General features: G+C 43.3%; 1 protein-coding gene across 1 annotated transcript in view; it reads right to left on the reverse strand.

The window, feature by feature from the left end:
- cyp51 (cytochrome P450, family 51) overlaps positions 1-18,794 on the reverse strand; it is a 55,966-nt gene extending 37,172 nt beyond the window's left edge. The window contains exons 1-3 of the mRNA XM_072508698.1: positions 18,444-18,794; positions 12,872-12,970; positions 9,149-9,325 (exon numbers count right to left, since the gene is read on the reverse strand). Coding sequence (XP_072364799.1) covers positions 9,149-9,325; positions 12,872-12,970; positions 18,444-18,611 — 444 coding nt within the window. The 5' untranslated portion in view covers positions 18,612-18,794. The remainder of the gene's footprint in view (positions 1-9,148; positions 9,326-12,871; positions 12,971-18,443) is intronic.
- Positions 18,795-23,401: the final 4,607 nt, after the last annotated feature.

The following is a 23,401-nucleotide window of genomic DNA, read 5'->3' on the forward strand; positions in this document are numbered from 1 at the left end:
CCCCTGGTTCTGCTATTGAAATTAGAATGAAAAACTTGCCCAACCCAACCTTTGTATAGCCTGGCCTGATCCTTAATATGTAAATGGATTCCTGCAAAAATACAATGTCAAGAGTTTAGGTTCTTAAGATGAGCGAATGCTCTGAACCATTTACAGGGCCATTCAAACCTTAAACCTTCCAGGTAATCAGTCAGATCGAAGGTCTCCCACCACCCCTCAATGGATAAATCATCCTGAACTTGACTCCACACTTGCACAGGATGGACTTAAAAGTAGCTATTTTCTTAGCCAGATCTGCACTCATGTCCTAGTACAGCCATTTCCAAGGAGAGATATTAAACAAGGGACACAAAGTAAGATCCACCCAGATGGCCACCGTGCCAAGTCCAATGACTTGACAAAGACAGACCAGCACAGTCAGCAAACTAAAGCTAAAACCCACCCCATTTCAGAAGCGCTACAGTTGAGTAATAGTAACACCCAAAAGTAAATGGAATAGTGGCAAACAAAAACTTAACCTAAAGCCTACAATTAACAAACCATCACTAACGACGAACTCTAAGCTCATTTTAAAAACTACTGTTATGAGATGCAGAAAACCCTCTAATACCACTCCCATTAACTAACACACCTTGTTAGCAGGGAGACTACCAACTGGAGAGTTAAAAATTATTTAACTTACAATGCAAGGCAGCATAGTGGCACACTGCTGCCTCACAGCACTGAGGACCCGGGTTCGATCCCAGCCCTGGGTCACTGTGGAGTTTGCCCATTCCCCCCCCATGTCTTGTTAAATAATGGGTTAAGAGACATTGCAATTAGTTGTCTCATTTACGTTAAGTATCCATTAATTGACACAGATGTAAAGGGGCTTCAGGTGGCCTCTGTCAGGTGATGTCGAGTTTTGTGCAAAGGCTGTTGGAATGAAATAAATGTGTGTTTGTGAAAAAGGAACAGAACTTTAGACTCTTCATATCACAGCAACTAAAACGTCTAATAATTGGTAGCAGAGGATGGTTGCTGTGTAAATGTGAAGGGTTGAAAGATACAATTTTTCCAGATCAAAACAAGGAGTGAGAAAAGAAAAAAAAAAAGGGATATATGGCTGAACAGAATATAAAGATGACTGGATAGGACTATCCTCCTTTATTTTCTGAAAGGGAATCGTACGACCAATGGAGAAGTGCAGTAGTTATGTGGACTAAGGTAACCGCTTTGGGAAAGAGAAAACAAGGTATGGCATTGGCTCTTTCTCTACCATACGGCAGTAAAATACAAAACAAAGTGCTTTCTGAGCTGGAATTGGAAGAGTTAGACTCAGAAGAAGGTCTGGAGACTTTATTACATTATACAGATAAGATTTATAAGAAAGATGACTTGTTAAGTGCGTATGAAGCATGGTCGGATTTTGATAAGTTCCGGAAAATGGAGGATATCTCCATGCAAGACTATATAATGGAATTTGGCAGACTATATAAAAGGCTGCAGAAACACAACCTGGAATTTCCAGTCTGTGTTGGCCTTTAAATTATTTGACTGTGCTAGAGTGAGCAACGTGGATAGGCTCCTGGTTTTGACAGGAGTTCAGTTTACTGATAAGGATACCTTATTCGAACAGATGACAAAAGCTTTACAAAGGTTTCTGGGGAAACATTCGATTCCGATGGCTTTGATGACCCAAATAGGTCAGCCTGCAATAAGGCAGAATATGGATGATACACTACTAACAGGATGGCGAAATCGTATGGCTACGAACAGGGCTCAAGACGAGAGACTGAGACCGAGACAAGGAAATTATGAAGACAGAAACCCAGTTAGAACCTACAATAGGAAGATGAACCCCAGAAATTCACGGGGCATGATAAATCGATGTTTTCGATGTGACTCTCAATACCATTATGCTTTCAATTGTCCAACTCGTTATGATAGAGTGTTTGAAGCGACACATGACACGGAAGAGTCAGAAGAGGAAAAAGATAGTGACCAGAAAGAAGGCATTGTCCTATTGACAAGCAGTTTTACGCCGGTAATGAGGGTGTTGGTTGCAGAATCCTTCAACTGTGCTGTATTGGACAGTGGCTGCACATCTACTGTGTGTGGAATTGACTGGTTAAAATGTTACCAGGACTCTTTGAATGCTGAAAATCGTAACAAGGTTAAGGAATTTGAAAGTTCCACAAGTTTCAGGTTTGGGGGTGATAATACTCTGAAGTCGCTGAAAAGAGTGGTGATCCCTTGCAATATTGCCGGAGTGAATCATTTCATTAGCACGGATGTTGTATCAAGTGAGATACCTTTGCTTCTGAGCAGACCGTCGATGAAGAAAGCACACATGAAACTGGATATGGAACAGGATAAGGCAACAGTTTTTGGAAAGACGGTGGACTTACAATTTACACAGTCGGGACACTATTGTATTCCATTACTGACAAATAATATTACAAGTAGAGTGGTTAAGGATGTGTTAATGGCAATTGAAAATGGGACTTTAGCTGATAAAAAGCTTGTGGTATTAAAACTGCATAGGCAATTTGCACATCCGTCTCCTCGGAGGCTGAAAAATTTATTAAAGGATGCAGGGGTAAGGGATGACGACTATACTAAACTAATAGAACAGGTTAGTGATCGCTGTGAAGTTTGTAGGAAGTACAGAAGGACACCAGCACGACCGATAATAACCCTACCTTTGGCCAGGGATTTTAACAACATTGTGGCCATGGACCTTAAGATCTGGGATAAAGCAAATAATATATTTATTTTGCATTTTGTAGATTTAGCAACCAGATTTAGTCAATCAACGATTGTACGAAGTAAAGAAAAGAGAGAAATTCTGGATCAAATCGTGGAAAAATGGATAGGGACAGGAATGGGTCCACCGGCAAACATCCTTACGGACAATGGAGGAGAATTTGCTAATGATGAGTTTAGGGATATGTGTGAAAACATGACTATCAGAGTTATGAATACGGCTGCAGAAAGCCCATTTAGTAATGGTGTCTGTGAAAGAAATCATGCTGTCATCGATGACATGCTTTGGAAAATTTTGGCAGATCGACCAAATTGCAGCTATATTCAGCTTTAGCATGGGCAGTACATGCAAAGAATTCATTGCAGATGGTTGGGGGCTATAGTCTTTATCAATTAGTGTTTGGTAGAAATCCTAAAATTCCATCCATTTTGGATGACCAGCCTCCAGCTTGGGAGGGGACTACAATTAGCTCTGGTTTTGCTGAACATTTAAATGCATTACATAGCAATAGAAAAGCTTTTTTGGAAGCAGAAGTCGCTGAAAGAATTCGCAGAGCTTTAAGACATAACGTACGGCCATCAGATGCCGTTTTTCAGCAAGGAGGCATGGTATACTATAAGAGAGACAATTCTAATTAATGGAAAGGCCCAGGGAAGATCATAGGCATAGATGGCAAAACAATTATTTTGCAACATGGTAATCAAATTGTTAGGGTACATTCATCAAGGATAATGGGTACAGATTACAAATTTTCAAATTTAGACAGAGCAGGCAGACATGACGAGGAACCAGAGTCATCTGGTACGCATGTGTTACAGAACTATGAGGACCAATTAACTGATATAGGCAGGGTTTCTGTGGAGGAACACAACACATCTAATGAATTAGAACAGGCCATTTGTCCGAAAGGGCAACTGACAAAAGTTGGTACAAAAGTGACATACTTGCCTGAAGGGTCTAGTCAATGGAAGGATGCAACTGTTATTAGTAGAGCAGGGAAGGCCACTGGAAAGTATAAACATTGGTTGAATGTACAGCATTCAGGGGAAGGAGTCAAGGCAATGGATTGGGAAAACGAAGTTCAGAAATGGAGGGCACAGAAACAGTGCCAGTTCAGATAGTACATTGGATAGTGAACAGGTCCGCAGGAAAAGGTCGAGAATTATTGAAAGGACATCCCACAGCAGAAAGGAAAGATTAAGCAGTAGCAGTATAGAACAAGTTACCAGGCGGGAGAGGGGACGTAGTTTATCAAGATCTCGGAACATGAGTAAGACTACGAATACTAATAGGAGTAGAAGCCCACATGCACGTGAGATTTTGGTGGCTTCAAATAAATTAGATGAAAAAGTTATCAAATAAGCTAAACAGCAAGAATTGCATAGTTGGAGTGAATTTGGGGTATACACGGAAGTACCGGAGAGGGGACAAAGAGCTCTATCCCACAGATGGATTTGCACGGAAAAGGTTCTTCCGGATGGAACTTATAAGGCAAAGGCCAGGCTTGTGGCAAGGGGATTTGAAGAAAACTTAGAAGATCAGGATTTAAGGGTAGATTCACCTATAGCAGGAAAGGTTATTTTAAAGACCTTCTTGGCTCTATTAGCCACAAAGGCATGGGAATGAAAATGTATAGATATAAAGCTCCCTTTTTGCAGGGCATCAGCTCCAGAGAGACATTTTTCTCCGTCCTCCTAAAGAAGCAGCTAACACAGAAGGGGTACTCTGGAAGTTGAACAAATGTGTATATGGATTAAATGATGCATCTAGAGTCTGGTATTCTTCGGTAAGGTCAGTTTTGTTAAACTTAGACTGTTGCCAGTTGAAAGCAGATCCTGCAATGTTTTACTGGCACGATAAAGGAAATCATTCTGGCACTTTTATGATGCATGTCGATGATTTTTTGTGGGGTGGGACTAGTGATTTTGAAGCTATTGTAATCTCTGGTTTGAGGAAAGAATTCAGGGTTGGAAGTCAGGCTTCCGGTGCATTTAAATATATTGGACTGAAAATTGGACAGACTAAGTTAGGGGCAACTTTACGTCAGCAATCTTATTTGAAAAGCATCAGCCCAATAGCAATTAGTCATGGCCGAGTTTCACAAAAAGACGCAGTGGTTTCAAAGATAGAAAAAGAGCAACTGCGAAGTTTAATTGGGCAACTGAACTGGTTAGGTAGACAGACTAGACCGGACGTGAGTTTTGATGTCTTAGAATTGAGTACAAAAATGAATGATCCCAAAGTAGAAGACATAATAAGAGCAAATAAAGCGTTGGCCAACTAAAAATGCAGGAGTGTGTTTTGAAGTTCCCGGTTTTAGGTGACCGTAGGCACTTGAAACACAGTTTATAGTGATGCGTCCTACGCAAATTTATGTGATGGGGTTTCAAGCGCAGGAGGTTTTGTAATTTTCCTTTGGGGGAACAATGGTAAATGTTGCCCGCTTGTGTGGGAAACAAAGAAAATAAGGAGAGTGGTAAAAAGCAGTTTGGCTGCTGAGACGTTAAGCCTTGTAGAGGCGGTGGATATGGCCTTTTATACAAGTCCGATATTGACAGAAATTTTGGGATTAGGGGATTTGGGTAATATACCTATTGACTGTCACATTGTCAATAAATCCCTGTGGGAAAATGTGCACTCTACAAAAAGTGTCAATGAAAAGAGGTTACGGATAGACATCGCAAGTTTGAAGCAGATGTTGGACAGAGGGGAAATAACAAAAATAAAATGGGTCGACAGGAGCTATCAACTGTCAGACTGTTTTACGAAAAGAGGGGCGAGTTCACAGAAACTTTTGGATATTGTTAATGAAGGGCGCTTGTTTCTGTGACTTTTATTTTTCTCGTCCAAACAAAAAAAAGGGGGGGGGGAAATCATGTGTGTGTTTTTGAGTTTCTTGAAATTTTGTTTTCACCTAATTATTTTTTTTTCTCCAAGGGGAGACTGTTAAGTAATGGGTTAAGAGAGATTGCAATTAGTTGTCTCATTTATGTTAAGTATCCATTAGCACTGATATGTAAAGGGGCTTCAGGTGGTCTCTGTCAGGTGATATATAGTTAGTTTTGTGCAAAGGCTGTTGGAATGAAATAAATGTGTGTTTGTGAAAAGGGAACAGAACTTTAGACTCTTCATATCACAACAACTAAAACGTCTAACAGCAACTAAAACATCTAACAGCTCCATGTCTAACATGTCTGCGTGGGTCTCACCCCCACAACCCAAAGATGCGTAGGGTAGGTGGATTGGTCATGCTAAATTGCCCCTTAATTGAAAAAAAATAAGAATTGGGTACTCTAATTTTTTTATTTTTTATTTAACTTACAACGCCATGCTGGCAACTAAATGACATGCCAAACGACAATAATGAAAAGAGAAAGGGAAAAATAAGTTAAAGTAAAGAACAAACACCAGAAATCTCTCAAATATAATTAAGGGCATGAAGAATACATCCACACAACGAACATGAAAAGAAGCAAAATACAACCATACACAGAGTCATGTAACAGATTAAACAAAGCACAACCTGTGCTTTTGGACAAAAGAGTCAGCATCTCCCAGCGAGTCAAAAAAGTGGTCTTTATCTCGGAACGTTACTCGAAGCGAGATGGATAAATCATCCCGAACTGGACTCCACACTTGTATAGGATGGACTTAAAAGTGGCTCTTTTCTTAGCCAGATCTGCACTGATGTCCTGGTACAGCCTAATAGAGCGGCTTTCCCTTGTGAAATCCCAGCATTCCTTTGCCCATTGAAGAACCAACTACTTCTCTTTGAAATTGTGAAATTGTGCGATCACAGCAGGAGGAGGATCACCATAGTGAGGCTTAGGTCAAAGCAAGCGATGGGCCCGATCTAATTCTGGGGGATGGGATGGAAGTAATCTCACCCCCCATCTTGCGGAACGGGTCTGAGATATATTGAGTAGGGGTGCGGCCCTCAATCCCCTCTGGAAATTCCACAATACAAACATTCTGGCTTCTGGATCTGTTCTCCAGGTTGTTCAATTTAGCTGTTAATGTTCTGTTAACTTGGACCACAGATGCAAGGCTGGACTCCAGGGAGGTGATCCTATTACTATGATCCTACAATGCCATCTCCATGATCTTAATTGTGGCTCTATGAACTTCGACGGTTTTACTGGTGGTTTCAAGAACTAAACGAATGGGGGCCAAGGAGCCCACAATTGACCTTTTAAGATCCACCGATGAGCTTTGCTGATATTTAGCGAGCTCGATTGCCAAAATTATGGTGAGAGCTTTGGCAGTTAGTGGAATGGTTGGAGAAGAAGCTGCCTCCACCATCTTACCTCTAGTTGATTCCCGAGAGGCTTCAGGAGTCAGTCGAGGGAATTTATGCCAAGTCATTTTTGGTTTTACCTCCTTTGGACATCTCTGAGAAAGCTCTGTACAGCCAAATGTCAGGATTTTTCCGAGAAGCTAAAAGCCCATGGTACCGGGAAAAAGTGTACAAAGGTCAGGTTTCCAGTGGGAGCCACCTTGTGTACGTCTTTCCCTCACATCGCGCCAGGTGATCCGGAGTATAATATGGAGTCTGCTGGAATATGGAGTAATTTAATAGACCCATGACTAGCTGAGTTAGCAAGGCTTGCCAACATTTTCTCATTGCCATCTTCTCTTTCTCATACAAAATGGCATCCAATTCCTAGTTGAATGTGGGAAAACTGGAATGAAAACAAAATCATACAAAGCGATGGCTATCTCAGTTGGAGTATTGTGGACAATCCTGGGCACCACACTTCAAGATGGGACAACTTTAGAATGGAATTTTTTTTATTTGTTCATGGGACATCATAGGGTGAGCAAGCATTTATTGGCCATCCCTAATTGCCCTTGAGGGGGCAATTGAAAGTCAACTTCTTAACTTTCCCTGTTCCAAGGGTCTGGAGTCACATGTAGGCCAGACCAGGCAAGAATGACTGATTTCCTTCCCTAAAGGACATTAGTGAACCAAATGGGATTTTAACGACAATCGACAATGGTTTCATGGTCATCATTAGAGTTTTTAATTCCAGATTTTTTTATTGAATACAAATTTCATCATCTGCAGTGGCGGGATTTGAACCTGGATGCCCAGAGCATTACTCTGGGTCTTTGGTTTCCTAATCCAGCAACAATACCACTACGCCACCACCTCCCCAATATACAGTGGGGTTTATTAGGATGTTACCAAGGATGAGGGACCTCAGCTGTGAGGAGGATGGAAAAGTTAGGACAAGTCTCCTTGAAACAGGGAAAGTTAAGAAGTGACCCAACAAGAGTGTTTCAGGATTAAGAGGTTTTGATATGGTAGATAGAGAACAAAGCAGAATAATCGGAGGCTGCTAAAAAAGCAGAATTTTTTAAAAAATTATAAATTTAGAGTACTCAATTATTTTTTTCCAATTAAGAGACAATGTAGCATGGCCAATTGACTTACCCTGCACATCTTTGGGTTGTGGGGGTGAGACTCACGCAGAGAATGTGCAAACTCCACACGGACGGTAACCCGGGGCCGGGATTGAACCCGGGCTCTCGGCAGTGATGCAGCAGTGCTAACCACTGTGCCACCATGCAGCCCTAAAATAAATGCAAAAATATTTGAAGCAATATCACAGCATGAGATTGCAAGAAAAAAAGTCTGACCCAGGTAGAATGCAGCCTGAATTTTTAAATTTTAAAGAAAGGGAAAGACTAACTGGTTGAGGTTATATAAAGGGACACAGAGCCATCCAAGCTCAGAAGATGAAATTATGATTCCAGTGGTGCAGTACAGGCAAGCTGAAGATGTTATTTTTAATTTTCTTTCCTTTTTCTCCTGAACTCTTCTGTTCCCCATGCCAGTTCTGATTGAGACAGTCAAGAGGCCTAGTCAAGCATTCAGCATGGTACAAAATAGTTGGTCATTACGAATTAGGAAGGAACAAGCTGTGATGGTCAGTTGTTATAATACTAATCTTTATGTACTTTACCTGTTCATTGCAGACATTTTGAAAATAGCCAAATGTGTGCATGGAAATGTAAGCCATTTTACAAAAAATATTTAGAATTTATGATAACCATCTGACATGTGCATTGTAAACACAGCCAAAGTCCAGGGTAATTTCATACCTTTTTGGTGACAAGAATTAATTACGAAATAGTATTGTGAAAAAAAAGTTTCATTTGGGAGAAAATTAACATTCACTATTTTATTGCCTCTTACATGAGACTAGTTCCATATTAAACTGCTTACTATCCTGGAAGAGATGTTCATGGACCACCAGAGCTAAACTGGCAACAAACTAAATCTTAAAAAAGACAGCAAAACACTGTAAAAAAATTAAATAATTACAAGATAGGCTTGAGATTCCAGGATGCTAGTAGCACCGCATTTGCCATACAAAGGTCAAATATACATACGGAGTTTGGGACATCGTAAGCAACTCCTTTGCCAAAAACTGGTGTTGTCAGTCTGGAGTAAACATCCTCTGCATTCAGGTCTTCATTTTTACTGTTGAAGAGCAAAGCTGCAGAGTCACTCCCCAGCAAATAAGTAAATGTCTTCCCAACCATTGTAAAACTAAACACAGGACCATACTGTACAAAAAACAAAAAGAAAGACACATCAGGAATTGTAAATAAGAAAACAAATAGTCAACTGAATTCACATTTGCAGTTTGGATATTCTCTGCACAAGCTCCAATTAAATAAAACATTCTTATCCTTATTACATTTGTTTGAGGTCAATACATTTGGAAGCAGCAACTTGTAACGATTCAGCAGTGAGTGAGTGCAGTCAGATGCTCTTTCCTCGGGTAGGAGAGTTAAGTACTAGGGGACATAGGTTTAAAGTAAGTGCGTGGGGAAAAGTTTAGAATAGATATGTGAGGCAAGTTTTTTTTTTTTTTTTACACAGAGGGTGGTAAATATATGGAACGTGCTGCCTGGGGAGGTGGTGGGAGCAGGTACGATAGTGGCATTTAAGGGACATCTAGACAAATATATGAATAGGGTGGGAATGGAAGGATATGGATTCCGTAAGTGCAGACAGTTTTAGTTTAGGCAGGTACCATGGTCGGCACAGGCTTGGAGGGCCGAAGGGCCTGTTCCTGTGCTGTATTGTTGTTTATTCTTTGTTCTAAACTTCCACCCTAATCATTTATAGCATAATACACTATTAGAGATTTATAAATTGGATGTAAATGCACAATAGTGCAATCTAATTCACAACTGCCAACATTACCCATTGAGCAGCTGAACTGGGAAACCTTGACAGCATTCAGGGGGGCCAGTACCAATTAGCTGGATGAAGCAAGGTGGATTTTAATGGGGATATAAATATATGATTTTGGTTGTGCTTAGTGGAATTGGACCAGACACCTCCATTAGGATTATCTACGCAAAACATGGAACAGCCAATTGTACAGAAAACATGACTCAAATTCACAGGGCGTGGAAAACTTGGCAAAGGAAAATTATTTTGGTGGGAGTTAAGTGAGGTTATGACCAATGGAAGCCTATCTTTAAGAAAACTAAGTGAGTACCAATTCAAGGGTAGCTTCATTACAAGTCAAACTCATCTTGCATAATCCATAGTTAAAGCCACATTTATAACTTTATACAAATCTTCAGGAATAACAGAGAATGTAAAAAAAAAAACAATTGGAAGAGCCAGAAAAGCAATGAGAGTGACTCTGGTACTCATTGTGAAGTAATGTTCAGCGATTCTTTGCTTTCAGTAGTAAGATTAGTGGAGATATAATCTGGCTATTTATATTTCTGGAAAATAAAATAGAAAATGCGACCTACAGTCAGCAGGTTAGGCAGCAGCTATGCAAAGAAAATGTTTGGGTTAAGGGTTCAGGTCCAGGATCTTTCCCAACCGGAAACATTCACCATTCTCTTCTCTCTGCATGGAAGATGCTGCCAGACCTGCTGAGTGTTTTCCCCACATTCTGTTTTCAGTTCAGATTTCCAGCCTCTGCAGCATTTTGTTGTTCATTTAAATCGCTGTAATTAATCTGCCTTAAAATCAGACAAAGCATTTCATGAAAAAGGCCATTCGCTCCAGAAAACCTATCCCTTTCAACAGACCGTCAATTTTTTGATAAGTCTTTGTCATATGCTCATCATGCATTTCATTTCTTGGATGTAAACACCCAACTGGAAGATTATAACATTTCTGCTTAATTTGACAGACATCCAGTGACACTCCAAGAATACAACCTCTATCTTGAATTTGACTTCACATTGTGACATCTCTCCGGACCTAGCAGCATCAGGTTTGCAAAAGGAAGGCAACTAACCATGGCCCGCGCTGGGTGATTGACTTGCTGGAAGCAGTATTTCACCACCCACCTGCCCCATTATGCACCTACAACCCCCCCCCCTCCCCCAGCATGCACGCTGACCTTACACACACACTCCCCCAACCCCCGCCCCACTACCCCAATCAGAGACCCCCCATCAGCCACCCCTGCCTGAAAGCTGATGAGCACTCCAGGCACTAGTATTTTAACTTACCCTCCCCGAACATCTGCTGCCTCAGACAAAGGTGTTTAAAGCAACAGCTGTTACAAGTGTCAGAGGCTTCCTCGATAGCCCAAAGGGCTTCAAATCCCTTGACAGCCTTTGAAATGCAAATCTTGCTGTGTAAAATTGAATGAAAGTTTTGCATTTCAAAGGCCGTCAAGGGATTTGAAGTGTTCTTGGAACATTATATGTTTTGTAACTTGTCCTTAAAAATCTACATACATCTGTGAAGATATAGGTGGGATGGAGGAGTAGTGATTACAGTTAATTTTTTCTTGTTTAATAAATGCTGTATTGTTTTGTTAAAAGTTAATTGGCAGTCTTTTTCATCCATGTCTCTAAACAAAAAATATCCATTCTGGATCCTGACTATCCAGTAGTAACATTAGCTGGGATTGTAACAAATGGCTGGAGTCATACCTAGTACAAAGGAAAATGGTTGTTGGAGGTCAACCATCTCATTGCAGGAGTTATTCAGGGCAGTGTCCTAGGCCCAATCACCTTCAGCTGCCGCATCACCGACCTCCCCTCAATCATAAGGGCAGAAGTTGGAATGATCACTGATATTAGTGTTCAGTTTAATTTTCAATTCTTCAGATAATGAAGTAGTCCATGTCTGTATACAGCAAGACTTAGCAGGACAACAGTTCTGCTAAGAAATTTTACATTCGCATTTGGAATTGGCTACAATTTTCACTTCAAAAGCACGATGTATTGACCGTATAAGTTGGTACATTGGACCAGGCATGCAATACGGGTCATATTACTAAGATGCGCAGAAGTTAAAAGCTCACCCAACGGGCCATGCTTCCAAGAAAATGTGTGGGCGTTTATGACACAGACAGATTATGGGGAACAATGGACAAAAATGGGTCCTGCAACAAAAGAAATGAAGTACAAAGTGGGTTCCAAGCTAAAAGTTGTAACATCTGCTAACTTCTCAAATAACTGTCCTGCAGTGAGGTAATTCAGTGTGAAAATTATGTAAGAATGGAGGAAGAAGGAATCCACCCTGAAGAAGGCGCCAAAGACAAAATGTGCCATAAGAACAGGTACCAATTTCTGGCCTGATTTTGAGAAGCATGCATGGTCCTTGAATATTGTCAGAGTGGTTATAACGTAACCAGAAATGCAAAGCGTATATATTCATTTAAGTTGGCCAAATCAAACCCCGAGTCGAGCAAAAATTCCAGAGCAACAGCTAGGCAGCATAGCCGCTTCATGGAACGAAAATGTCTCGACTTGGAAGGAAAATTTCTAGAGTTGCGGCAAAAGATCAAAATTACTCAGAGACTACCAAAAGACCTAAATGGCAAAATGACCAGTTTCCAGCAATTCATTATCAAACAGCAGCAAAAACACAAATATTGTCACCTCAGCATCATGGATGAAATTATTTTTTAAGATGTTTTGATTGTGGTTAAAGGTATCCTTATGGAATTCAATCAATAAAACATGTCACACTGAATAAATTTGAATCATCGGTGTTATATTACAGCAATACCGACACTGGCGTTTACACTTTATACTCGAAATACAAGCTCTTCGAAAACATTTTTAAGGCTTCAAAAGTCAACATACGCACCACAATCTACAGTAGTTAGCACTTACCTTGCAGTATGCATTTTCTAAAAATTCAATTGGACTTCTTCCAAAAGCAAGTGCATGTCCAAGGAATGGAATGCTGGAATGAATATAAGGTGGGTATTTCTGAAGAAAAATATGTTTTGCATTAATAATGCAATAAACAAAGACAGTGAATTCAAAGAAATACACAGACGTTGGAACATGAAACATTTCATTTGGTCAAAGCAGTCCATATTGGTGTTTATCCATCATGCAAGCACATAGTTCTGATCAGATTTACTCACCCTGTTCTTTCATCCACCTATATCTAATTTCATCATGAACATCGACCAGTTGTTGCCGTGCCTCCCTCTCTTTCCTGTCTCTACACACCTTGTAGGCTATAATCTCTCCCCTAATCACAGCCTTCAGTGCCTCCCAGAATGTGGAAGGTGAGACTTCCCCGTTCTGATTATTAGTAATCTATTTGCCTATGGCCTGTGATGTTTTCTGGCAGAAGGCCTAATCGGCCAAGTGGTCTGTGTCCAACCTTACGTGGGGCGTTGGGCACATCCATGTAGTGTGGAGCATGGTCGGAGATAACTATCGAGGAGTATTCCACCCTTGCTATTCCTGGAAGCACTGATTTTCCCATTGCAAGAAGTCTGTCCTGGAGTATGCTTTGTGCACCAGCGAAAAGAACGAACATTTCTTCTCACTGTGGTGTAGGAGCCATCCTGTCTCCTCAGCCTGCACCTTAGCTGCCGAAGCCAATCCGAAAATCAACTCTTTTTTTTCTAGTTCACAGTAGCACAGGGGTTAGCACTGTTGCCTCACAGCGCCAGGGTCCCAGGTTTGATTCCTGCTTGGGTCACTGTCTGTGCGGAGTCTGCACATTCTCTTCATGTCTGCATGGGTTTCCTCCAGGTGCTCCGGTTTCCTCCCACAAGTCCCGAAAGACGTGTTTGTTAGGTGAATTGGATATTTTGAATTCTCCCTCTGTGTACCCGAACAGGTGCCGGAGTGTGGCGACTAGGGTATTTTCACAGTAACTTCATTGCAGTGTTAATGTAAGCCTACTTGTGCCAATAAAAAAAAGTTTAATTAAAAATATTGCACCTATCCTCTTCCTTTCCTGCTACGGGTAAATGGAGTCTGAATATTCGGGCTAAATTTGTCCAAAAATGCCTATTTTATTGTTCTGGAGGCGAGCCACCTGATGTGCAACTGCTCAGCACATCTCCATCACCAGATGTCTACTTCCTGCATTCTTGTGCACTGTCTGAGGAAGGAGTCATCAGATTTTCTGGAATAGCAAATCTATTCGGCAACATTTTGACGAGAGAACGGACAGAAGACGAGTGCAAGACCACCCTTCTCAGACAAGGTCCCTGGCACGAGTGAGGCTTAGATTATTGAACCTGCAGCTCGATCAAGCTCATTGGCAAGGGTAGTATTAGAATCTTGGGCAAACTATATTTGGGGTAATTTGGGAGAGTAACTGTTTTATTGCGTTTGTGAATAAATTTGGGTTGAATTGTGACCCTATGTTTCTGATTTGTTCATCTCACAAATAAGAGCATCCGGGTAAACCGTTTTACTAATAAACTGGTCGAAGTGTCTGATAATTTACAGACAATAATAGTTTGAATACAGAGAGTGGATCCCTGGGTATGAATTATTGCTTCTAGAAAGCATAAATTAACGTTACAAGTTTGACTAATTATCCTCAATTGGTTGTTAAGTGTAACTATTAAGCATTCAGGATTGTTCAACAAGTTCTGCCCAATCACAGAATCTCATCTAACAGTTTTGTTTTGGGTTTTGCAAGTGCGATCTGGTTGAGTACGGTCTGTACTCTGCCAATTATGAACAACCAAGGGAAGAACATGTTGTTTGATTCGATCACCCAATCATTGGGATGCACAACCTATAATACCTGGCATTACATTAACACTGACAATTACACACGAGTTTGCTCAACTGTGTGATAGGCAGAATGTCTTTTTGGACTGACAGCACCATCCTACACTTTCATAGCCACTGCATAGTAACTGGGTGAAATGGCTTCCTTAAGCTGTTGTTCAAATTTTTGCCTTTTCAGAGTAAGTTGAGATAAACCAGGCACTTTACAGATCCGAAGGTAGTGCCCTTGCGTTGCTTTCAGAGGAAAATGGCGACAAAACAGTGGTCCTAAAACCCTAGAGCTGCTTAGTGTCCAAAGGGTAGGTGTGGTTACTGAGTTACGGGGATAGGGTGGAAGTGTGGGCATAAGTAGGGTGTTCTTTGCAAGGGCCGGTGAAGATTCGATGGGCCAAATGGTTTCCTTCTGCACTGTAAATTCTATGATACGATGATCTCGTGGCCTCTTCACCAGAGCAGGTGAAGAAACTGTGAGCAGGAACAGAAATCAAGCTGATCCATTTGTTGCAGTTACACCTGTCACGTTTTTGTATCACTACAGCTAGTTTTCGATGAACTAATTCAAACATGATACATGCATTCATAATAAACAGTTACGAAAGGGTCAGGGGATGTGAGTGGGGGTGTGGTTGCGCTTTCACGTGCTGTGGCTCTACTCGTCATTTCATCCGTTGTTTCATCCTGATACACATTTCATCGATGTTTTTCTTGGGCTACATGGCTTGTGCTAATGTCCCTGGAAGTTCCCTATTGGCCTTTTTGTGAGAAAGAGCCAAGATAAAATGTTAAAATCCCCGTTTGTGGAGGTTGGAGTGACTAGGGTGGAGCCAAGCTGGGAGTGGCACAGTTGCTGCTGAGCGGGCTCTCGTCTTGGCGGGGCTGTGTGCATCTGAATGATGGCTGGCTGCGAAGATGGATTGACCGGGAATTGCAGCTCTGCAGTGCAGGTCGTCAGAACTCACTTTGAGGGATTGAGGGTGCCTTTATGAGAGCGGTAGAGGCACATGAGAGGGTTCTTGCTCTTGAAAAAGCACTGTGCCTAGTCAGGGGCCGCTTGTGTGTTGTTGAAATCCGACTGCATGGCGTGTCTGGTATCCCGACGGGTTCGGGAGATGAGGGCTGGGCGGGATGTCTTCCTGAATCCATTCCCTGGTGAGAGATGGAAGATGAACTCCCGACTGAAATCAAGAACTGGTTGCCATGCTTTGGCAATCTTGATTTGGAGGCTGGGTGCATCAGATTTAATGGAGCACAACATATCCTGTCTGCGAGACCAGAGGTCAGAAGGGCCCACTGATCATTGGTCCTCTATCATCCTATTCTCAATGCTTGTCATGAAGGGTTGGAGGTTGCTAAACTGGTCGAGCATGGGGTGTTTTTTTTAAATCCTGATCTGGCCTGATGGGTTGGAGGGGGTATTGTGTTTAAGGAGAGAGGAGTCCACCCTCCCTTCCAGGAGGCCTAACTTTTAAGTGTCTTGACGATTCCTCGCCTTCTCAGGTGGGGGCCCCTTTTGACTGGGACTTGAATAGCTATCCTCTTTTGGTACGTTGCTCTGGATGGAGGTAGAAAGGTAGAGGCCTGACTGGGGTGCAGGTTTTGGGATGTGCTGGTGGCCCTGAGTTGTTTGGTGCTGGGATAGGCCAGGCCCAACTCTGTGGCTGCTATCCTATTATGAAGGGGTCCGGGTTATCCCTCTCCAAGGGTGTACGGAGGGACTTCCTGGTGAGCTGGGTTTTGTTTCTTTGTCTCTCTGGTGAAGAGGCCACAAAATCATCGTATCATAGAATTTACAGTGCAGAAGGAAACCATTTGGGCCATCGAATCGTCACCGGCCCTTGGAAAGAACACCCTACTTATGCCCACACTTCCACCCTATCCCCGTAACTCAGTAACCACACCTACCCTTTGGACACTACGCGGCAATTTAGCATGACCAATCCATCTAACTAGCACATCTTTGGACTGTGGGAGGAAACCAGAGCACCCGGAGGAAACCCACGCTTACACGGGGAGAACGTGCAGATTCCGCACAGACATTGACCCACTCCGAGAATTGAACCGAGGTCCCTGGCGCTGTGAAGCAACAGTGCTAACCACTGTGTAACCGTGCCCCCCTCCCCCGATACAAGTATAAGTGAATGTTAGAGTCATGTGACCTCAGACTGATTGAAGAGAGGGGTTGCTTGTGCATGTTAATTCTGTTATTCACCTGTTTTTTGTATACAGTTGACCACAGTTAGTGTTAATAAATTGTTTGTTGCTTCAGCTACAAGTGTTCTTGTAATATAAATCAGGTCATCCGACATTACAATGTGGAAATAGTTTATCTTTACCTATCCTGTCTTTCCCCGTTAATATCTTGAATACTTGATCAGATCACCCCTTAACCGTCTAAATTCTAGCGAAAAGAGGTCCAATGGGTTGTGCTCTGTGTCTTGGTGGATTTCCTGTGGTTTCCCCCAGAGATGCCCTTTTGTTGATTGAGTGGCTTGTTCTCCTTTTCATTGGTGAGTGTTGTCATCTGGTGGGTTAGCCCAGGTAGTTTTTTTTTTAATGATTTTTCTTTTCTTTTCTATCTTATGTCGCCCTGTAAGTTTGACCATTGTCTGAACATGCTGTTACAGTTGCCGATCCTCTACTCTCATTAAAATGGTGTTTCTGCCTTGGGTCTGAGTTTGGGGTTTTGTTATGCTATGAAGTACGTCTGTAATTCCCCACAGATCTGGGGTCTAGGGTTTCTGTGTATTTTATTTGGTTTTGCAAGGTTGGGCTTGACAAATCCATTCCTTGTTCCTGCATGGGTGCAGGTAGTTCCATAGAACCCCTACAGCGCAGCAGGAGACCATTCTTCCCATCTAGTCTGCACACACCCTCCAAAAGAGCACTCTACCTAGGCCCACTCCCCCGCCCTATCCCTGTATCCACGTAACCTCACCTAATCAACACATCTTCTGGACACTAAGGGCAATTGAACATGGCCAATCCACCTAGCCTGCACATCTTTACACTGCAGGAGGAAACCAGAGCACGCGGAGGAAAACCGGGAAGACATGAAAGAATGTGTAAACTCTACCAAGACAGTTGTCCGACGCCGGAATCGAACCGAGTCTCTGGCACTGTGAGGCTGCAATACTAATCACTGTGTCAGTATGGAGTCCAGAAAGGGAAGGCTGTGTTGGGTCATTGATACCATTGGCCCTACTGGAGTGGAGGCCGATCTATGTTGGTACACACCCAGTCATGGCCTTGGAAGTTTACCCTGATCTTCCATGATGGTTGGGGGGCTATGCGGTGTGGAGTGTGCACCATTTTGTTATGCTCCCATATAACGTTATCTTTTTTTCTCCCTCCATCTACGGTGGGGCAATGCGTCCAGGTTTGTTTAATGATGGTATTAAACCAATTGTGATGTTGTTTTCCTGTTCCATACAGTGCACATGTGGGTTAAGCGGTTTCTTTTCTCAATAAACATATTTATAAAACATAAACATTCATTGTTTCTAGATTACACATTTTAAGAGTTATGAATCACTGAAATTCTGAAAGTGTAAAACGACGTGAACCAACCAGGATGAAATGGGAGTTGCGTCAAGAAAGGCAGCGTGTGGCCGCAGCTTTGTTTTTTTCATGTCCATTAATAATGCAGCAGGACGATTTCCAAAATAAAAAGGACAAGAAATTTCATACGTACCAAGTCCTTCTGATTTTCAGCCTGCTTTAAAGTCATTTTGGAGAAATACGCCACACTCAAGATAAAAGCTGAAGTGACCAGCACGGTGGATGTCAAGCTCCCCTCCACCACCCTTTCCACGGCATTTTCCAGCAGAGATGTGCCGGCCTCCAGCAGAAACAGCATCATCCTCGTCCTCGTGCACCAGCCGTCCCCGGGCGGATCAGGAGGCTGTGACTCCGGTGAACGTTCCAAGCTAGTCTCTGCTCCCTGACCAACTCCCCCACAGCTGCAGCCTGCCCTCAGCCGCTACATCAAACTGGCGACACAGAGCCATGCGGCTCCCATTGGCTACTCGATGCTCTACCCATGTCTGACTATATGATGTCACAAGAAGAGGCGTGGCTCCGGGGGCGATGCCCACCTCCACTCCATCAGAATACCCATTCCCTTCACGCAAACATACTCCCCTCACCAGGAGGCAGGCACCCTTTTTTTTGCTGTCAAAAAATACTCTCCAGACTCCAAAAAGCCTGACCTACACACTACAGTGGTTCCAGCAGCTTTGCTTTTTAAAAAAAAAAATATTACAATGAAAGGCTGACACCTCCAGTGCAGTACTGAGGGAGCGCTGAACTGTCCTGAATTAGACAAGACCAGGCCCTGTTTGCTCCCCACCTCCCGCACACACGCAACTCCCACCCTCTAGGGTTGCCAGACCACCAGGAATGGGTGTAGGCCTACTGGAATCAGCATCAATCTCCCGGTGGCCAAAGAGAAAAATGAAATGAAATGAAAATCGCTTGTCACAAGTGTCATGATATTCAGGTAAACATCACAGCACATACATACTGATGGACAGATCAACAGACCAATCAACACACACACACACCACAGCCAATCACAGGCAAGGGCATACACAGTACAAAACAGGGAACACAACACTTCCTGAGCATTCCAGCAGGAGACAGCTCAGGGCACAGACCTCATAGCAAGCCACTCAGACATCCACCATGTGCTGAGTGCCACTACAAGATAGTATTAGGAATAGGTCCACAGATTCTAGGGTTATGATCGAACCTCAGTAACCAGTTTACCACTGAAAATAAATGTTAACAATAAAACTGAGTTGTACCATTCGCAACCGTGTTGGCTCGTCTATATAGCAGAGTACCCAACGCATCAACAAGTAGGCTTCAAATGAAGTTACTGTGAAAAGGCCTTTTGTCGCCACATTCCGGCGCCTGTTCGGGGAGGCTGGTACGGGAATTAAACCTGCGCTGCTGGCATGCCTTGGTCTGCTTTAAAAGCCAGCTATTTAGCCCTGTGCTAAACCAGCCCCTAAACCAGAGAGCATTCCGGGAAGCATTAATAATTCGATATCGACTAACGGGACTGCCATTTAAACAAGCCCAACACAAATTCTGTTACCTGGGGATTCAAATAGCCCATGACTGGAAAGGGATCCACAAATGGAACCTCACCAGTCTGACGGAGGAAGTAAAAAAGGACCTGCAAAGATGGAACACACTCCCACTCTCCCTCATAGGGAGAGTCCAGACGATCAAAATGAACGTACTGCCCAGGTACCTCTTCCTACTTAGATCCATTCCTATCTACATCCCCAAGGCCTTTTTCAAAGCGCTGGACAAACATCATGGCGTTCGTATTGGGGGGGGGGGGGGGGGGGGGGGGAGAAATGCCAGGATCCCAAAGAAGGCCCTACAAAAAACAAAATGCTAGCCCTCCCAAACCTACAATTCTACCACTGGGTGGCGACGGCCAAGCGAATAAGGGGATGGATCAAGGAGCCTGAAGCCGAGTGGGTGCGCGCGGAAGAGGTCTCCTGCATGGGGACCTCCCTCCAGGCCCTCGCCACGGCGGCACTCCCATCCCCACCCAATAAACATTCCAGCAGCCCGGTGGTAATAGCCACCCTCTAATCCTGGAACCAACTACGGCAGCAATTTGGCCTGACCAAAATGTCGGACAGAGCTCCCATCTGCAATAACCATAGGTTCACACCAGCACTGACTGACGCCATCTTCAAAAGGTGGGGCAGGACGGAGAGACACTGACAGTCAGGGACCTATACACGGATGGCAGGATCGCAATACTGGACGAACTGACAGAGAAATTCCAGCAAGCCAGGGGGAATGAGCTAAGGTATCTACAGCTCAAAAACTTCCTACGAAAGGAGACAAGGACGTACCCACAACCGCCACGACAGACACTACTGGAAGAACTACTGGACGCAAGCATACTAGACAAAGGAAGCTGCAGTGACATGTATGACCGACTGATAGAAAGGGCCGACACCGTACTGGACGCAATAAGAAAGAAATGGGAGGAGGACCTGGGGATTGAGATAGGGTGGGGGCTCTGGACGAAGCACTGCATAGGGTCAACTCCACCTCCACGTGCGCAAGGCTCAGCCTGACGCAACTAAAAGTAGTACATAGAGCCCACTTAACAAGAACCTGTATGAGTAGGTTCTTCCCGGAGGTGGAGGATAGATGTGAACGGTGCCAAGGCAGGGAAATGAGAGCCGGAAGGAAGACACGGAATACAATAACGAACAGGGCATCTCCAGGAGAAGGGAACGAGGAGAATGAAGACGAAAGATGGGAGGAACGGCAGAAGTGGCGGTGAGCGCGAGACGGCAGCGAGATCCATCCGGGAGAAGCAAGCGACAACAACACCAAACCCATTCGAGTATTGCCCACTGTAATTGTCTCTCCGGCACCCAAATGTATATTTACCTCCCCGGTCTCCATCACCCCCTCCCTCCCTCCCTCGCAAAAAGTCGCCTACTTATGTGTTGTAAATAATTTTGCCAGTTGTACAGAGTTGCTGCTGTTGAGCTGGTGCACAATACCAGAGATAACCAAGCTCTAGATTTGACAGTACCGACCTTTTTCTTTGTAAAGACATGTCTACACTATGCCCACAGAATCTCACTTTTTAATGCATCCCACTGATCTGTCACTGATTTCCCTTAAAGTAGCCGAAACCAGTTCACTTTTGTCAAATCACTTCTCACCTTCGTAAAATTGGGCTTTCCCCAATTTGGAACTTTTATTCCTGTTCTATCTTCATCCTTTTCCATAATTTGGCACAGGAGTTAGCATTGCTGCCTCACAGCGCCAGGGACCCAGGTTCTATTCCAACCTTGGGTGACTGTCTGTGTGAAGATTGCACTTTTTCCGTGTTCGTATGGGTTTCCTGCGGGTGCTCCGATTTCCTCCCAGTCCAAATTTTTTTTTTAAATATTATAAATTTAGAGTGCCCAATTTCTTTTTCCAATTAAGGGGCAATTTAGCATGGCCAATCCACCTAGCCTGCACATCTTTGGGTTGTGGGGGTGAAGCTCACGCAAACACGGCGAGAATGTGCAAGCACCACACGGAGAGTGACCCAGAGCCGGGATCGAACCGGAGACCTTGGTGCCGTGAGGTAGCAGTGCTAACCACTGCGCCACCGTGCTGCCCCCACAGTCCAAAGGTGTGCAGGTTAGGTGGATTGGCCACGATAAAATTGCCCCTTAGTGTCCAAAGATGTGTAGCTTAGGTGGGCTTACAGAGATAGGGCGGGGGGGTGAGCCGAGGAAGGATGTTCTTTCAGAGGATCTGTGCAGATCCAATGGGTCTAATGACCTCCTTCTGCACTGTAGGGATTCTAGGAATTATGTTAAATCGAACCATATAATAGTCACTATTTCCAAAATCGTCACCCACTGCTTTTGCATTCACTTGCCCAGCTTCACGTCCCAAGACTAAATCTAGAATTGTGCTCCTTCTCTTCGCTCTTTCCAGTGCAATCGTGATGGGCCGAATGGCCTCCTTGAGCACTGTAAATTCGATGATTCTGATTCTCATTGGACTTGACATATGCTGGCTAAAAAAGCTCACTTAAATTCAGTTTAAGCTTTTTGTGCCCTCTGTGCCCTTTATACTATTCATATCCCAGTTGATATCAGAGCAGTTAAATTCCCCAACTATTGCTAACCTCTTGTTCTTGCATTCAGAAATTGGCCCACGTATTTACTCTTCCATCTCCCTGTCACTATTTGGGGGTTCTATTGTACACTGCTATAGTGTAGCTGCCCCTTTTTTATTTCGGAGCTCTACCCATATGACCACATTCGATGATTTATCTAGCATATCATCTCTCTTCATAGGTGTAATTTGATTCTTTAACCAATAATACTACACCCCCACCTTTTGAAATCCTGCTCTGTCCTTCCTGAAAACCCTATATCCAGGGACCAATTTTGCCCTTCTTTAAGCCATGTTTCCAATACAGCGATATAATGCTGCCATGCCTCTCTGTTGTTACGACACCCTGGGCTAGTGTGTGGTCAATTCCAGCCCCATAGGCCCCAGAGTCCCACACTAAGTGAATTAACCAATAATTTGTATATTTTCCTGAAATCTTTGGCCCTCAACTGCTCCAATGACTTACAAATCTGGTGCATGAATGTGAAACATTAAAAAACTGTTTACTATAACAAGAGATAAACATGTAATGGAATAGAACAATGGTCTACTAATCTAAATACTCCCCAAACCCTGTCCCACCCTCCATCAAACACATACACAAGACAGACACACGGTGGATGGGGTAGTAAATGTTCAAAATAACAGGGATTAAGAGATGAATCCTTGCTGCTGAGGTTGTGGATTTTATAGTTGGCAATCTTCCAAGGACTCAAAGTGTTGAAATCATCATGGTTTGGATCTTTTAATGGTCATCTTCAATTGGAACATGCAGGCAATAGCATTCCCTCTGGAGAGTTACTTTCTTTTGAATGATCTCCACTAGACTGGCTCTCAGACTCACGGAACTTTTAGAATTCTACACCTAAAGATTTCACTAGGTTTTTAAATCACCCCTTATTCCTGCAGGTGGCGCTGGACTGGACCCTCCCACAGATTGAACTGACTGGAGAGAGAAAGGTATTTAAACAGAGACCATCA

The sequence above is a fragment of the Scyliorhinus torazame genome, chromosome 6 (genome assembly GCF_047496885.1).
Source record: "Scyliorhinus torazame isolate Kashiwa2021f chromosome 6, sScyTor2.1, whole genome shotgun sequence".
NCBI lineage: Eukaryota > Metazoa > Chordata > Chondrichthyes > Carcharhiniformes > Scyliorhinidae > Scyliorhinus > Scyliorhinus torazame.